Source organism: Poecilia formosa, unplaced genomic scaffold (assembly GCF_000485575.1).
Source record: "Poecilia formosa unplaced genomic scaffold, Poecilia_formosa-5.1.2 Scaffold174, whole genome shotgun sequence".
Lineage (NCBI taxonomy): Eukaryota > Metazoa > Chordata > Actinopteri > Cyprinodontiformes > Poeciliidae > Poecilia > Poecilia formosa.
The window spans coordinates 1,185,032-1,202,850 of NW_006800113.1; the positions used below are offsets into that span (position 1 = coordinate 1,185,032).

The 17,819-nt window shown below is 38.4% G+C and overlaps 1 protein-coding gene across 9 annotated transcripts in view; it reads left to right on the top strand.

Annotated features, from left to right (window-relative positions):
- The first annotated feature begins 419 nt into the window (after nucleotides 1–419).
- atp11a (ATPase phospholipid transporting 11A) overlaps nucleotides 420–17,819 on the top strand; it is a 38,535-nt gene continuing 21,135 nt past the window's right edge. For 6 of the 9 annotated variants that reach the window (XM_016678135.1, XM_016678137.1, XM_007565346.2 and 3 more), the window contains exon 1: nucleotides 421–902. In XM_016678135.1, the coding sequence (XP_016533621.1) occupies nucleotides 858–902 (45 nt within the window). In that variant the 5' untranslated portion in view covers nucleotides 421–857. Of the gene's footprint in view, nucleotides 903–17,819 lie in introns of all 9 variants that reach the window. The other 3 variants (XM_016678138.1, XM_016678142.1, XM_016678139.1) reach the window with 1 other exon arrangement.

Consider the following 17,819-nt stretch of genomic DNA (forward strand, 5'->3'; position numbering starts at 1 on the left):
AACTCTGACATGTTGCTTGTCATAAAATTGTACTAGCAAGCCACCAATGTTTGCATGTTACTGGGAAGCTATAGTGGAAGGAAAAAGTGTCCAACAGAAATAACTACAGTTTTGAGAAAATTATAATGCAAATCCCGTCTTAAAGTTAGAAGAACATTCGGTAATGTGGAGATTGGGGCTCAAAAGTTTTTTAAGAGTCACCTATCAGTGCTGATTTGATTTTCCAGTCAAACTTGCTGTCTGCACATTTAATCTTCATATTATAAAAGACTTGCGTAAAAAGAATTGCCATGGCCGTATATTAATATTCAAATATATACAGATTGATTGCGATGCACCTGTAGGTGGACAGTCCGGCCCGCCCCCACTAATCGATAACCAATAAATAACTAAAACAACTAATCAATTACACAGCGAAATCACTAGAGCGCGCATGCGTCCCACCTCCGACCAGAGGCACCACCTGGCCTCTCGTGACGTACATGAAAGCAAATCTGCTTTGGCCACTGCGCGAGACAAGAAGATTATCAGTACACGCGCTCAGGTGGAGGGGAGCACAAGAAAAAACCTGAAGGGGGGCCTAAGCACACTTTTTCTGGATGAAGTGCGGTGAAAGTGCCGTAGAAGACGCCCACTGTGCGCTTCCTTCTTGTGGGCTTCGAAGGTGAGAACTGGTCTCCTGTGTCGGGAGCTGCATTCTTGGGACCAAACCCACTCCACTTTAGGAAGAAGACTCGGCTGAGAAAAAAAAGTCATGGACAGAAGAAGAAAAATAAAGAGGAAGCCAGCGGCTGTGGGGAAATAGAAACACAGAAACAGAAGAACGGAGAAGTGTTGGCAGAGGAAAAACGAGCAGGATGGGGATGGATTTCAGTACTCTTCGGACTCTCATCAGCCGATATGTAAGTTTTTCTTTATCCTACACCGCCTTTTTCGCCTCCGTCTTCTCCGTCGACCCAACCGATGTGAAAACATGTAAACTATATCACTCGGCTGGTTTCAAATTCAGCAGAAACGGCTACTCGTGGATAAAGTTGCACTCAAGCGAGGGAGTGTAAACACGCGCTCCGACTCATTAAACCGTGTCAGCCCAGCTGTTTTGAACAGAGTGCTACGAATTTGTAGCTGCGGTGAAAATAAACCAGTAAACAAAAACAAAACCGTAGATTAGAGACAAAGCTGTTGATGCACCGATCAATCAGGACGGGATCGGAAGCGGCCAATTTTTCCGTGATCGTCCAAAATTCAAAAACTGAAAAATCTGGTTTTGATTTCTTCTGTTCAATAAGTGCACTTAAATCCTGTTTTTGGTCTTTTTATCCAGCAACCTAGCGCATGAACTTTGATGCACAAAAAATAAAATCAAAATACTAAAGTGAATGTTTGTTCTGTTAGATTTTAAACTCGTCTAAAAATGCAGTTTTTGAAAGAGTGCCAGAAGAAAGCTGCTCAAAAGTACAATCAGATTGTATCAATTTGTTAGACTATAGTTTGTTTCAGTAATTCACATTTCATCAAAGAACCTGGAGAATAGTTTTCTCTGTCTGCCACAGTGACCAGGGGGAAAAAATCAATGCATTTTGAATATTAAACAATCCAGTTCCATATTCTTGTTGCATTGTTGCATTTATTTTTTTTGCTATTGAACAGATATATATATATATATATATATATATTTTTTTTTATATATAACGGCATGTTTTCTGTAACTGTAATGAGGACACGTTGGAAGATAAAGCTTAGCGTTTGTGCACTTGAGCACTATTTTGTTTGTGGTTGAACAACTGAAAGGTGGAGTCCACGTCTCTGAGGTGTTCGTGTCAGGGCATGCAGGAGCTGCAGGCCGACGGTTGTTATGACCCCCTCCCAGTAGAGCGAGTGTACAAATGGAGTAGTCGCATGAATTATGTAATCCACTTGTTTCCTTCCTACCAGTGAAATCAATGGGCAGCAGTGGTTGCAGCCGGCCTGCATGGATGGATGCAGGTTGCATTAGGCTCCAGTAATGCCTCTGACAGTAATCCAGAAAGAGCGAGCTCTACTGAAACGTAGAGCCGCGCAGGTCTCCGTGCTCACCCGAGGCTTAGACACTGCCTCCCAACTGTTGGAGCTAGCTGATTAAATGAAATCCCTGCTGTGTGCAGATTGAAATGGACCCAGACGCATGCAAAGTGGGGGTAGCAACTGATAGGATGTGGGATGCTGATTAGCTGTGTTGCTGTAATCGGTTCGAGCAAAGAGGCTAGGGTGAAATAAAAGAGATTGCGCTGTTCAGGATAAAAGAAAAAAAATAAAAAATCCTGAACGCCATTCCATTAGTCAGTACTTTCATGAGTCACCAGTCGACTGGTGGTGTGATGAGGGCTCTTCTTGTTGTGTCTCATTGTAGCCATGTTTTTCTAATTGCTATATAAAACTTGCAGTCAAACTGGGCGAGAGCCAATGTGAGATTCTCACAGGATGATAAACAGTCTGGAGTTTGACTTGGATGTTTCCCACATCTGGAGAAGTAAAAAGTAATAAAACACAGTGTCTTCACATTATTAAAACGTTTTAAATTCATTAAAATAAAAGCAGGATGACCTTTAATATGCCTCTTATTGCATTTTGTGACTCGAGTCGGTTAAGGTCACCGGTAACTAGCTGCTAACATACTCTTCCTAGCTAGCTAGCGTTTTTGCGAGCTAGCAATGAATCGTGACATTCATTGCTAGCATTGAGTGGTTTTAAATTCCATTCGTAATGGTCCTACAAAGTCTTAAGTTTGAGTTGGTGAAACCCTGTAAATTATAAACACCTTGAAGACATCCTGGTGTGGACGCGTTGAGTCTTGCGCAGCCACAGAGAGCAGGTGTGACTGATTTTCAGTGAAGATAAAACACGTCATTTCACAATAGAGGCGCAATAAACTGAAGCGAATGAGACGCATAATGCAAAAGAAAACACCCTGTTGAACTTTCAGTGTTAAAATTTAACCTAAGATGCATATGACCATCAAGCCTTTAAAAAATAAAAAAAAAGCTTTAAAAAAAGTTCAGAACCTCAGTCTGACAGAGTGGATTATGAAAAATGATGAAACAATGATGTCCATTTGTTACTTTTTTATTTTTTAGATCATATTTATAGAATTAAGAGCATAAGACGATCCAAACCCACTGGTTATCATCTATACAGTTCCTCAGCGCTGTCTTCACATGCTCCTAAAAGCCTCGTCTGATGCCGCCATCTCCGATTAGTTTAACAGCAGTGGGTGTTATGCAAGCCGATAGCTCACTTTAAAAGTGTGACATGCCGACTTTGCAAAGTTTCGTGGTTGTCTCCTGCGTTCAGGCTGACGGAGAACTAAATGCGTTCACTGTAGCATGCAGAGCCTCTGCACTTATCCAGCCGCAGCACGAAGCTGCGCTTGTTCAATTCTCATGTCGTTTTTTTTTCTTTTAGACTGAAAGTTTTCAGAGTGATTTATATTTTTTCCCCTCTTTTATTCAAGTCGTTCATCCATTTTGCATGTCGTCTTCAGCGGAAAATGATGCAGCACTTTGAATAATCTTAAAGATCAGGGGAATTGCATGTTTCTAAAAGCTTAAATAATGTTACATGTAGTTGAAGTAATGGGACATTCGTAGCTGTATATGTCCCATTTAAATGCTCAACCAGAGAAACCCAATTTGGTTACAAAATGTACAGTAGCAACAAAGGAATTTAATTGTTCTACACTTTTTTTTTTCTCTACCACACATTTTCCTTCCACTTAACTTTCCTTTGACATTCTTGTGTACAGCAGCTGCTTTAGCACTGATCTTTTGTGGCGTACTCTCCATGTCAATGACTCCAACACACTTTATAAAGGAATCAGTGGTTTCTACGTCTCTCAGCTTCAGGGGTTACAGAACGCACTGAAGTTCGACCACATTTTCTCCCTTCCTGTCTCTGTGTGTATATTAGGATTAATTTTAGAATTAATTTTATTTGTTTTTAGTGCTTCATGGCTTTGCCCCGCCCTTCCTGTCCGAGCTGCTGCATCCCTCCACTCCCTCAGGTCAGCTGATCAGCAGCTCCTGATCACGAAGCGTGAGCTCAGAGGAGACCGCGCTTTTGCTCCTTGGACATCAGACAGGCCTCTTGTTCTTCTTTATCATCTTCTTCTTTATCTTCTCTCTGACCTTTGACATCATCTGAAATGTTAACTTTTAAATTGTTTAGCTTTGTAGCTGCTTTGTTTTATTATTTTAATTCAAGGCTGTTTTAATTTTTTTTAGCTACTTTTCACTAAAATTTTAGTTTATTACGTAGCGACATATTTACACCATTCGGTCTTTATTTTATTTTTTTTACATATTGCTTGGTAAAGGATTAAAATCCTTAAGTTTTTTTAATTTGGAGTTTTGACTTGAGATGTTTTTCAATACCAGTTTTCTATGATGTTTCTCCTGCCAGTTCCTGTTTTCCCTCCTTTTTTAATGGATTGTAATCCAAAAAAAAGAAAAAAAAGCGGAATAGTTATTAATATTTAGTAGCTCTGGATCCAAAAGAAAAATCAATTCATACACTGCAAAAACACAAAGCCTTCCCAAGTAATATTAGTCTAGTTTCTGGTGTAAATATCTTAGTGCACTTAAAATAAGACAAAACTAACTTACAAGTAACTTTTCAGCAAAATATAAGTGCTTGTTTTAAGTCAATAATTTCTTAATATTGATAAAGTACTAGCTCCATTATAAATTAGCTTACTCCTATATCTGGTTTCGAGTTGGAGCCAGCGTTAATGTTCCGCCATGTTGAGAAACTGAACCTCTCAATCATCAGCATATCAGTGCCAAGTTCAACAGGCTGCACGGAAATTGCTTTTAGTACACAGAAAGTATAAAAGAACTAGTGTAAAGCAAGGTGTACACATGTAAGTCGTCTCTAACCCAACAGTAATTTATTTGCATTAGAGCTGCAATGATTTTCTGATTAATTCTGGCAAAAAGTGCTTGGACATTTATTTCCATCTGTGCTCTTGGCTGCAGTTTCACCGTTGCCTGAATAAACAAGAATGATTGCCTTGGATGTCGCATGAAGAGATCAATGGCCGTGACTGTGCAAGTTTAGTTCATGAAGTGGACATAAAACGACTGACTTGTTAAAATCCCAGGGTTTCCAAAAACATTTTCCACCATTAATGTGACATTAAACCTGCTCAGGTCATTTAAAATCAAACTGGGATTGTTTAGGGGAAAATTAGAAATATAAAAAGTTAAATAGACCATGATAATTGAAGTTGAGAGTCCCAAATATAATGCGAGAAAATGTCCTCTGATGTGAATCTGGAATTTTTTTTGCTGCCAAAACAGGAAAGTGGAACTTGGTGTTGGTAGCATCATGGTTTGAGTTTCAAACTTGGGTTCTGTGTTTCAAATACTAGGTAACCATTAGTTTTATCGGCCCTCGCAACAGCGAGTCAGAGCTTACACTAGCTTCACCAGAACAAGATTAAAGTTCTGGATTGGCCCAGCCAGAGTCCAGACCTGAATCCAATTAAAAATCGGTGGGGTGATCTGACGAGGCCTGTGCTCAGGACAAGCTCACCATCTGACAGATCTGGACACTCCTTTACCAAATGATTGATCATCAATTTTGGGTATTAACTTAAAACAAGTTCTTGTATCTTGCTGAAATGTTGCATGTAAGTTAGTTTTGTCTGATTATTTGCACTAGAAATTAGACAAAAATACTTGGTAAGATTTTTTTTTTTTTTTTTGCAGTGTGCATCCCAAACAAGCATCAGGTCATCTGAGCGACTTTTCAAATAAATTAATGAACTCAAACAGGATTTCTCTTCCCTCTGGCTTCCTGCCTTCAACTCGTGGATTAAAGGGTTACTGGTGGGCAGTAGGTCCTCATCCACTTAATCCAGTTTCCAACACTTCTTTGAGGTCCGTTTCTTCTGCTCTACTTTGTTTTGTAATTGTTACTTTGGCTAGCGCCTAGAGTTAAGCTAATCGGCACACATGTGAGGCATAATGAAATGCTTTAGGGAGGAGAAAAATAGTAGCATGAGGCGATATTACTGGGAGTGAAGTAGTTGTTGCTGGAAAGCAGGGAGGTGGAATAGTATTTAGGTGACGCAGAGGGCAGAGGATCGCATGAATTCCTTGGCTCTGTCTCATTTTCAATAATTCATGGGTGGACTGGTGCACAATGCAGACGGATGTTTGCGCAGCCTGTTATTGAGTCATGTATAACAGTACAGCTCAGTGTAGCATTCAGGAAACACCGGGGGTTGCTTGAGGGGATCCCAGAGAAGGACAAGAAGGTTGTAATTGACATGTACTGTTCTTGTGCTTCTGTTGTAAATATGGAAAGACTTTATTTGTGTTCAACTGGCCGCTAACTGGAGTCCTGAGCATTGCCTTATAGAAAAAGAAGATCCGATTTCCAGGAATTCCTTTTTAACCAGTTTTAGGGTGAGCTTTTTGCAAATTTGACATATACTTGTTGTACACTTAGAGTAAAAATACAATTATTTTACTTTTTACTTTTTTGCTAAAGTTGATATACATTGAACCAAAACATCTAAGCATGTGCCAAGGCTGCTCAAACTCTCCTGAAGAGGATTATGAAACAAGATAGACTTAAGGTCTTGATAGCTTTGCCAACGTTGGACTTCTGCTACTTTGAAGGGCAGCCATGTATCTGAGGCCTTTTAAAGTGGCTTTTAAGTCACGCTTCATGTATGCCAGCATCAGCAGATTTCCTCTCAGCCTCATGCTAATCATTAAACACCTGCTTATCCATTCTGTCTACAATCCACAAAGTGCAGTGAAGTTGGCCTCTTTGCCTAAAGGATTTATAGACTCTCACTAAGCCATTGGGGTCCTGGGATTGTTTCACTGCCTGACTGGTTTTTGCTCGCCTCCCACATGAGCTCATGGGAAAAAACTTGACTTGTTGAGGCTCATTAATATTTTACAATCTGCGAGATGACCAAAATATATTAAATATCACTTGGTTATAACTTAATAAAGAGAGATACAGCGCTTTGCTGTTGGATCCAAGGATAATTTCCCTCACTTTTCAGCTACTTTAGCTTCATAAAAAGTTCTACATTATTCAACTAACCTGCAAACATGAAGTATCATACACATATTAATTTACATATTTTCATTTTTTAACAAAACATCAAGAAACTACAGCTTTTAAAGTAAAGTACTTTCACCTGAGTTGCTTGTGTTTTTGTGATTAGGCACTGCTAGCTAAAAAGTTAGTTGTGCTAACTCCATGGCACTGATGATAAACATTAGTACTGCTAGCACTAAAGTGATACACCTGCATGGTATTTAGCAAGGCCTAATGCTAAATGCTGAATTAACTTCTGTTATTACAAACTATATTGCCCTCAACAGGGTCAAATTAGTGACTGCACACCAACCTGCACTTGCGCTTCAGAAAGTGATTCTTTTGAACATTTAAACAGTTTGACTGGAAACTGTAGCTCATGAACAGCCCCATTAAAGGCTGGTGTTGGAGTCTGTAACAGTGTATTACAGCCCACTAGACAAAAGAGACAGATGATGGATAGCCCTGAGTTAATGGTGCATAAAGGCCTCTATCTGAAGAGAGAGACCAGTAGAATAAATGGAGGTGGAGAGGGAAATGTTTTTGAACTTGGCTCATCATTTTAGCATTGCTCCTGGTACGTAGGAAAAGTGCTGATGGATGCACGTATGCATTAATGTTCACAGTATAAGGAAATGATGGCAAGTACGCCGTTTCCAAATCTTGATGATGCAGAAGACGTTTACCTCCTTGCTGCTGCTTCTGTTATCCCTGGCCTCTGATTGGTTTGATTGTGGCATTAGCAAATGAACATTAGACGGGATTACGCATTATTTTGTTACAGTAACTCTGGCATTTGTTTGCGTTTCCTTCCAAAAGCCCTGCTCTGAAGCTCAAGCTGAACATCATTGGTAATGTGTTTAATACAGGGCAGCAAAGTGCATGCGCTAGGAATAGGAGGTATTGCATTGAACTTTCAGAGTACTCAAGTGGATTCCCCTAAACATTGATTATTCCGTAACATTATCAATGCACTTTGGCAGCCACCATGATATATAGACGACTGTGATCCTCACTAACGCTGTTTGGCTTTCAGTCCTGCAGAAAACTGAGGCACACAGGGAGAAATTACACAGACTGGATTTCAAATTAATGCGGTTTTGTCTGACGAAACTGAAGAAACTGTTAGTCTGCTTTGATCCATTACATTAAACAATTATAATATACATGCACTATACAATAACCAGCCTCATCATCTTGTAAGATGTAATTTATGTATCATTTTTCAAGGCACAGATAATAAAGTTCTGTACAAAAAAGGGAAAATCTTCAAAAGAAAAAGCTCCCAGAGACATGACGTAAGTAATGGGACCAAACTCGCATAAACATTTATCTTTTAGTGCTGCATTACTCAAAGGCCCAAATCACAAACCAAATAATTTTTGGTGCCACGTGTAGCATTTTAGCATAAATAAATAATCACCACATGAATATTTGAGCATGATTGCCTCAGACGGAAGAGGCCGCCACTAAATTTGCAACCTAGTGGTTGGTTGTTTTCTCTTTTTTTTTTTTCCCTGTTTTCACTCCTCATGTACCCAAACTGAGCTTCAGCACTAAGGGAGGCAGGATTGGCAATCAAGTGAAATCCATTAAAACCATAGTAACTCAATTTTAATGTAGTCTGCCACCTGCCATATTTATTGAACTGTTTGACATGAGGCTTTTTTTAATTTTTATTTTTTAAGAAGCTAAACTTCTACTGCTGTAACTTTTCTCTCGTGCCTCAAGTTGTCGTATTGATCTGTGTACAGTAAGTGGCATCAGCGTCTCGAAAAGCTGACCATAGACTGCTGGTGCACTCAGAAGACTGGACCACTTCCAGTTTTGTTTGCTGTTTTGTAGAGGACAAAATTAGCTGTGCAAGTTTATACTTTTCTGTTTTTTTTTTATTTATTTATTTATTTTTTTTTAACTAACACACATACTTCTGGCTTCAATAACCTGCATTTATTTTAGCTTGTGTTAAACTGTCTCCTTCTGATTTTTAAACATCTGGGTTACATTTCTAAAGCAGTGTTTCCCAACCCTGGTCTTCAAGGCACACTGCCCTGCATGTTTTAGATGTTTCCCTGCTTTAACACACCCCATTTAAATGATTGCAGTTCAGAAAAAAGCTTGTTAATCAGCCATCAATTGAAATCATGTGTGTTGAAGCAGGGAAATACCTAAATCATGTAGGACAGTGTGCCTTGAGGACCAGGGTAGAAAAACACTGTTCTAAAGGATCAGGGTACTTTCATGACTTTAGCACGAAACTTAATTTGCTGTAAAACTTTTATTTTAAATGAAAAATCAACCCAACTAGTCCAAAAAAACAACATAAACAATCTAACATTAATTCTTACTTTTACAACTAGTTTGTTGTCTTGGATTGGTTGGAAAACTAAGATACGATGTTTTTCCAGTGAAGGAACACGCCATGCATGGCTCCATCAGATTAAGAAGACTCACTGTTTGCTGTTTTTAGTCATAGTAAAAGTTGTTTTAAAAGGTGTGAGAAGTTATTCAATAGGAAGTTGTGCTTTCTGTGTTGAGACATGTTTGCAGCTCATCCAGGCTGCAAGAGATTTGTGACACTTTGTTTTATCCTCTTGAAACTTCAATAACAGTCTGGTGTGTCCCGTGACGGACAGATGCTTTAATTTCGTCTTTTATTTTAAGAATAATAAAATGTGGTGTGACATGTCTACTGCTCCTGATGGAAACGATTAGCTGGTCACTCCGTATATAACTTTATAAGTAGTCATGCTATGAATATTAGTTGCAGTTTTTGTATCTGTATTTTATTTAAATGAAACCAAGAAAATGCAGAGAGGCGACATTTATCAAGCTGTAAGTATAATGGTGACTTTTAGTGACAGCATTGTTGCATGTTTCCACTAATCTAAGCTGTAATTTTCAGGAATCTATCCCCATAGTACCTTCTCCATGTCAGGTGACCAGTCTCATGATAACCACATTATGCTATTAGGTTCTCCCTCAACCCTTTAATCTGTGTTTTTTTCTTTTTCTTTCCCAGGGAAATTTTATTCTCACAATGTGAAGAAATCTCAGTACAAGTTCATTATATATTATGCTGCTAGAACATAGCACAGCCATTTATATATTTAAAGAGTTAAAAAGAGATCAACAAAATGGACAGAATGTTTAAACATGCTAGAAAGGGTTAAGAGTAAAAAAAGAAATATAAAAAACCCCCACAGTTCTGGTGTTTGTACACCAAGTGAGCAGAAACTGTTAATCTGATGTCCTCTGAGCAAACTGATGGTCGTATTTTTCTCCTTTCCCACCGCCTCCTTCTCTCAAACAATGAGAGTGAATGTATCTGTCTCTTTCTCTGCGACGTGAAAGGGCAGCAGGATTCATGGGGACAGGAGCAGAGAGCAGTGAGGAGAAACCGGACCCGACCAGAACCTAACTGGAGACAAATACATTTAAGGCAAAGCCCCGAACTGGTGGCAAGATTTAAAAAAAAAAAAAAAAAATTAAAATTAAAACATTTGGTTGGAACAATTGTTTTTGTAATTTCAGAGGATAAGTGTCGGCACTATATTCAGTTTAGCACTATTCTAAACAAATAAGCAGCTTGACATTTACCAATTTAAATTCTCAAACTGGTAGGCGTTTATAGTAGAAAAGTAAAAAGTCTTTGCTGACGTTTTTCCATCCATAGGAAAGGCTCGGTAGCCTGATATAACTTTCACTGTTTTGTTTTTGCCTTGGGGGATCAAGGTTAATTTTCTTCTTTGAGTAATGGAGTTATAGTTTATGTCTCCAGATTTAAAAAAAATAGTTCCATGAAACGTTTTTACTGCAGCTTAAATGATTTTGTATTTTTTTGCAGGTCAGATGTTGGAAAAACATTCCTATCATTGGTTTGAACAGTAGGTTAGGAATCTGAGTAACGGCATTTAAAACTGAAACAAAGAATCAAATCTCTAGAAGGATTTGGCTTCATCTGTTGATTCTCCTATGATTGACTTTTAAAGACCGATGGAGAACAACGGGGGAAATAGTTGGCTGAACTGGTAATGGGAGAGCAGTGAGGTAGAAATATTAAAAGGTCATGAAGATATGAGTAATGAGGCAGAGTGAGGCCTCGGTAAAAGCAGGCCCTTCATAGCTGCGTTGGAGTTTGACAAAAACTAGAGGGTTTGGTAAGAGCAGCAGAATGAAGAGACTGATGCAGGTATGCCTTTTCCTCAATATTTCTCTGTTTTATTACTTTCCATCCTCCTGAAGCTTCGTCTGCCGCTCTGCTGTCTATTTGGCAGCAGTAATCTGGACAGCTAATAAAATCAGGTCTCTTATCAATCTTTTAAACTTTTGATGTTCCTGACAATAAGCATGTAATTGTTTACACAAGTAGCATGTCTTAAGTGGAAGTACAAGTCAGCTGCTCTTTAGATTTACTTTGGAAGTTGTGAGTCTGTATTTTTTTTAAAAATGTACCAATTAGACATTCATGGCTCATTGCAGAAATGGTCTTGACCTCCCAAGGCTATTTCAGCCGATTCAGTCACAACCGATGACTGCATAGCAGAACAAAACGAGGCGTGGAGCGCAACGTTGTTGGATTGAAATGGTATGTTAAGAACAAAATGGGTGTCAATCTCCCATCCGACTTCAAAACGGAATGTTTGAAGACAACGTTAGGTGATCAGTGGAAAATACCCTGGTAGAGGAAAATCCAGACTGACAAGTGAACCTGTTATTTATTTCTTAGTTATTTAGTTTGGCAAGATAACTTGCTAAACCAGGTGGCAGAGGTGCTAGGGTGTGATTTTGTATTTATAACTGTATAAGACAGGACATCTGGAAACAGAATAGCAGCAAAGAGGACAGGGTATATGTCATAGGAAGAGATTAATTAAAATATAAGGTAAAAGATGGTATAATCTTGTTGAAATCTAATTACTATATGGGGACTTTATATAAAATTTGTTTGAGAAAGGGCAGCATTCCCAAAACTTTAGCATCTATAAACTTTAATTTCAGGTGCATTCATTGGTGGGTGTATGTAATTTTTCCTCTCTCTTGGTAAAATTTTTTTTTTGTTTGTTACCCAGGAATTATAGCAGACTAGTTGCTAATAATCCTTGCCTTGCGTCATTCTAACAGCTGCTGCATTTTTTTATTTCATCAAAGTTTTACTGCATATGATCTTTGAGTCTTTCTTGACTTTAGGCTAATTCCTTCGTAGCGATTCATTCTTCACTAAATTCCTCTTTGCTGCTACTCCAGTCCAATAATATAGGTCTGCCGAACAGTTCATCAACAGAAACAAACGCTAAAAACTTGTGTTACAGGAACCATTTATTCCACAATTACTCTGACTAAAAGGTTCCCAGTCGTGTATAATCAGAAGCCGTTTCCTGTGCCTAATGACTGTTTTCACTTGCATACATCAGTGGTTTATCTAGACAAATCTTTTTCCTTATTTAGTTCAACTCATCCACATGCGGACATGTGCACGCATGTGGAAATGATTATCTGTAATGTAAATCCTGTAATCAAGCGACGTTAGGAAACGAGACTATTTATAGAAGGAAAGTGTTCAGAACTTGGTAAATAAAGGCAGCAGATGAAGCTTCTGAGGGGCTTTTTAGGACTTTTCCTCTGATCTCATCAGAGTCTTGGAGGTAGCTTTGCATTACCGCGGTAAGTGAACACGCAGACACATGGAGATGAAATGCGTGCACACGAGATGTGCCGTTTAATAGTTCTGTCACCCTGAGGAAAACAGATGCCTGATGACCAGCAGGGCTGCGGGTTACTGCTATTGTCCAAGTGCCGTGGACGACCCGAACTGCAGGTTCGCTGTAGCTGGATGAGTCAGCTTTATACAGGTGCAGCGTAATAAACATTAATAGGGTTTCTTGCATCAGTGATTCAGCTTAAAAAGTGAAACTCTTACATTACACACAGTAACGTAGTTCAAGACCTTGCTTCTTCAGTGTTGATGATTATCCCTAACAGCCAATGAAAACACAAAATTCAGTTTCTTATATTTGATTTTAAAGTGAGACCAGCGGTGAGACTTCAGTCAAATGATTTTGGTTTTGTTCCACAAGTTTCTCACAATAATTCGCTTCAGTTCTGACCTGTTTCTCTGGACAGAACTAGTTTATGGGCTGCCATACTTGCACCATTTTACCAGCTCCGACCACCAATATTCCACTCGACTGCAGTCAGGACTTTTTAATTATCTCTCCAAAGCCTTGACCGAGTTGTTTTAAGACTCTCTGTATCTAATTTGACTGTAGGGTCATTATTTATCTGGAAACCCATTTGGCCCCAAACTTTAACTTCCTGGCTGTCTTGAGAGATGGCTCCAATATTTCCACAAAATGCTTCTTTCTTCCTTCAAATGTAACAATAGTTGTTTATTTCCATTTCTCCATTTTGTCAGAAGTGGTGTGTGCTTAATACATTAACATATGTGCGTAAAATGAAAAACGGTACGACTTAGATTTTACAAAAATGTTGGCAGCCTTTCTATTAGTGCATTTAAACATCTGAATTTGAAATAACCACTGGTTATTCATTATTCTGGCATTTAGCAAATATAATTTTTTTTTTGTTGTTGCTAATGTTAACTGGCTAGAAACCGGAAAATTTTTGTCTGTTTTTAACGTCAGAAAGCAAGAAAAATTACTCCCGTTCTTGAGTAAAAAAAATTACTTAATTCTTGAGTAAAGACAGTTTCTGCATGACTAAACAGTTGCTACATTAAACTACTTCCCTTGTAGTTTCTGCAGTAATCTCTTTACGTCATCACTTCTGATTTCACAAGCATAATCAGGCGATCTAAGTGTTGAGAACTTCTCAGAATCACGCCTGTCATCACCGGAGGCCGAGTTATATGGGACGTCACGTAAGTGACGGCAGCCTTCCCTTCAGAGAAGGCGAGCACGACCAGCAGGTTTAAGGCTCTGTGACACCAGACGAATGGCTTCGCTTGTCCGCAGGAAACCCACAACAATCACTCTTCTGTTCAGCTCAGAGGAGCAAAGCCATGCATCTGTCTGCTCCCTGGCTCTTGTTGTGCATTATTTAGTGTAATATTAGAGCTTTGTCAATCTCTAATGAGTTCTTCAATTCTTTCTCGGTGAATATTTGCACTTTCTCATGGTGTAAAGATTACTATAAAAGCCTGAAAGGTATGTGAAAACGTGGTTTCCTCTTGCTCCTTTTTAGTTTGTGCAACACAGTGCAGCAGGGATTCCTTTGTTTCGAGTTGTAGATGTAAAGGCTACAGTAGCATGTTGTAGTAATATTTTAATGCACTCATTTTGATCCTAATATCAAAAACAAAGCTGTACCCAGTGTCTCGGACACATAGTAGGAAGGAAAAAGCCTCTTCTGACCCACATTGGTAATGGAAGCAGGTGAATGTCTATTTCAGTTCTTGTCATCTCGTGATGAATAATCTCCTGAGGTTTTTCTGTCCTGCCGTTTACCCTCGCATATTTCCTTGTTTTTAGTCTTCATTTTTCACTGTATAATTTATTTATTTCAACTTTCAGTTTCTATACAGGCAATAAAAGCTACATCACTGTACTTCCTTTGACTGAGTATCAAGTTTAGACGATCTATGCTTTGAACTGGACCAACAACACTCGTACATTTTAGTGTATATTGAAGACTAAGGATGACATATGACAACATTTAAGAGAAATTGTATATTCCTTGTTGTTTTTATTTCTTCTAAAACACCATCTTTCATTAGTCATTTGCCTTTGTTATAGAGTTAAAAAAAGAAATGACTGTGATGTAATGTGATTGAGATTCAATAACTCAATTAAGATTCGTAAATCAGTCTCATTGTCTAAAAATCAGTTGGAAAAATTGAGGCTTAATCTTTCTATCACACAATCTTCACCACAAGAAAAAGAACCACTCAAATATTTCCTATATTAAAAGAAGGTGCAATAAAACCTGGGGTCTGATTTCTTCATATTATGAAGATTCCAGGACTCAGTCTTTGAGGAATAATGTACTTATGTTAGTACATTTTGATGAGATATTGACAAAAGCAAGTTTTGTAGGTGAAACTAAACTATTTTTTGTGCACTACAATAAAAATAACTCAAGGAAAAAATTAAACTTTTTTTTTTTATTCCTTTGGATGACCTTAAGTCAAGCTTATTTAAAAAAGGAAAACCTATCCTGTCTAAATTATCATCTTGTAGTTATGCATTTTGAGATCTTTTAAGTGGTAACCATCTTGGTTACTTCCCCTACTTGTTGTTATTAGTCTCTTATCCAGGCTAGTAGAAACTTGCAGGTGCAGTTTTATGGCAGATGTGTTTCCCACACACTGCAAGCGACAGAAATGCAGAATCGCCACTGACTGATTAATACCAACATTTTTCTCATGTGATTAAGACATTTCGAGTGTGCGGTATGTGAAAACATAAAATCCCCCAGACAGATTGTCAAATAATTTGTTTAGCTAATTTTCTCTGTTCTCTGCTGTTTCTTTCTGTTGTTGATGTGGAGACTGAAGGTGTCGTCATCTCACAGCCTGTTTTGTTCAGCTGCCAGGAAGGAGCGTCACTTATAAGCTGTTGCATTCAGGTCACCTACTTACTTGCAGTCATTTGCAGGAATATCCACTTTTTGAGAGGATTCATGTGGGCTTGCCTTTGTTTGTTCTTCATCTGCCTGCCTGGAGTTTAAGATCCAAGACTTGATGAAACAGTCCAGCTGTGAAGTTCAAAAGCCTTGGATAGCAAATCATAAGGCATGCTGTAAATATTTATGTCAGTATACACACAAGAAGTGTCTTTAAATAGAGTCAGGAAACTGTAGGCTCAGTTTCCTGACTTGCCGTGTATGCTAACATGTTGAAATAGAAAATCAACAAATGATTCAAAATTACGTTCCATAGATAAATCCTCTAATAGGTTAGTCTGCAAACAGATGGGGGTTCAACTTTGTATTTAACAATCAACTGACTTGTATTGAATTTAACTTTCAAGTCCCGACAACCTAACTTAGCTTTTTACAGAAAAGACCAATTTGCAATTTTGAAACCATTTCAAAATATGAACACTAAAGGAGCGCCACCTACTCTATTTGACCTGTTTTAAAACTGCATTTGCCAAACTATGTACTGTTTTTTATATCAGACCTTTAAGCATATCTGCACTTGGTAAGAAACGTGTTATGTACAAAATACTGAAAGAAATGATTATGCACTAAAACTTGAATCCTGAATCTCAGACCTGCCCACGCCTCCCGTCACTGTTAAAGGCATAATAGTGACTTTTCATAGGTGGATGATGGGGATTTATGATTATCTTATTCGGCCTGGCCTGTTGGCCCGGCTGAGGCTGAACGAGACAGATGGGGAGCACAGCTGCTTTCTAATCTGTGGCTGAAGCAACACAAACACAATCCCAGGTTGCCACACACAGACTGGGTGTCGCAGGTAGAAAATATTCAACAAATTTTTGATGAAATGAAATTGGAGGCAATTTTTTCTTTTTTTTTTCTTTTTTTTTCGAAATCCTCAGCAGTGCATGTTTATGACACACTCATGGCCTTGTTTGACACCTGTTTGTTTTGGAAAGACCTTGTTTTTTTTTTTTCTCTTTTTTAGCCAAGTAGAATTTGAGAGCAAACTGTGGCATGCAAGCATCATCCTTGGACAGCCAAAGTAGATAAACGGTGCATAAATTAGATGTGTGTTTTAGTTTTTGTTGGGATTCTGCCTGTTGCAGTGGGAGATAAACCACATTAGTCATCAGTTGAAACAAGTACGCGCTCATGTGAAGCCGCAGACAAACATGGATTTGTGTGTTTTACTGTGATTTATTTATTTATTTATTTTTTCCCAGTGTCCTCCAAATGTTATCAGGGCTTGGCAGGCGTCATGCAGAATTAGCTCTGGTGACGTGGCCCCAATGTCAGTGGCACAAATGGTTTTCTGGGGCTTTTGCTTGTAGAGTAATTTGAAGTAAAAATAAAAAAACCTGTTTAATAAATAAATAAAAAAAAATAAATGCATCCTTCCATCATTTAATCCACCCGTTTATTCTTTCCAGGGTCACAGGGCAGTCACATACACCACTGTAGATCAGTTATATTCTTTATTCCCAATTTATTTAGAAAAATACAAATAAGAAAATGAATAAAAACAAATACAGATGAAAACTAGTAAAGTTCAGATTTTGTGTTGAACCCCTTAGCTTTGACCTTTCACCTGCAAGAATAGTCGTTCTGGAGGTCCCTTCAAAAATGTCAAAAAACATAAAAGAAATTTATAAGAAATGTATAACCTGGCCAGTTGTCATAGTTACAGTGTTTCTGTTTTGGCTATAGTGACAACTTGTTTTTTGCGTTATTTTTTTTTTTAGAAAAATAATGAATTTTTCCTATTTGGGTCTTTGAGGCGACATAACTATCACTTTACTTCAAGATCGTCTCTGAGGGCAACATAATTGTTTTACAACGACCTCTGTATCTTTTCCTGATGGAACTAGTTTGATTTGAAACATTCACAAAATAGGTCTTTCTTCTTTGTTGCATTTTTTTATGTAGAAGCATTTTTCTGTGGTGAGAAAAGCATCAGCAGCCTTTTTTCTGTCTTGCAGCTTTACAAACCTCCAGTAACTGGAGTTGGTTTCTTTTTCTTGTACCTGAATCCATTTCTCTTTGTTAGAGTTGTTGTGAGTGGGTGGCTTGGTGAGTGGGTGGATCTGGGG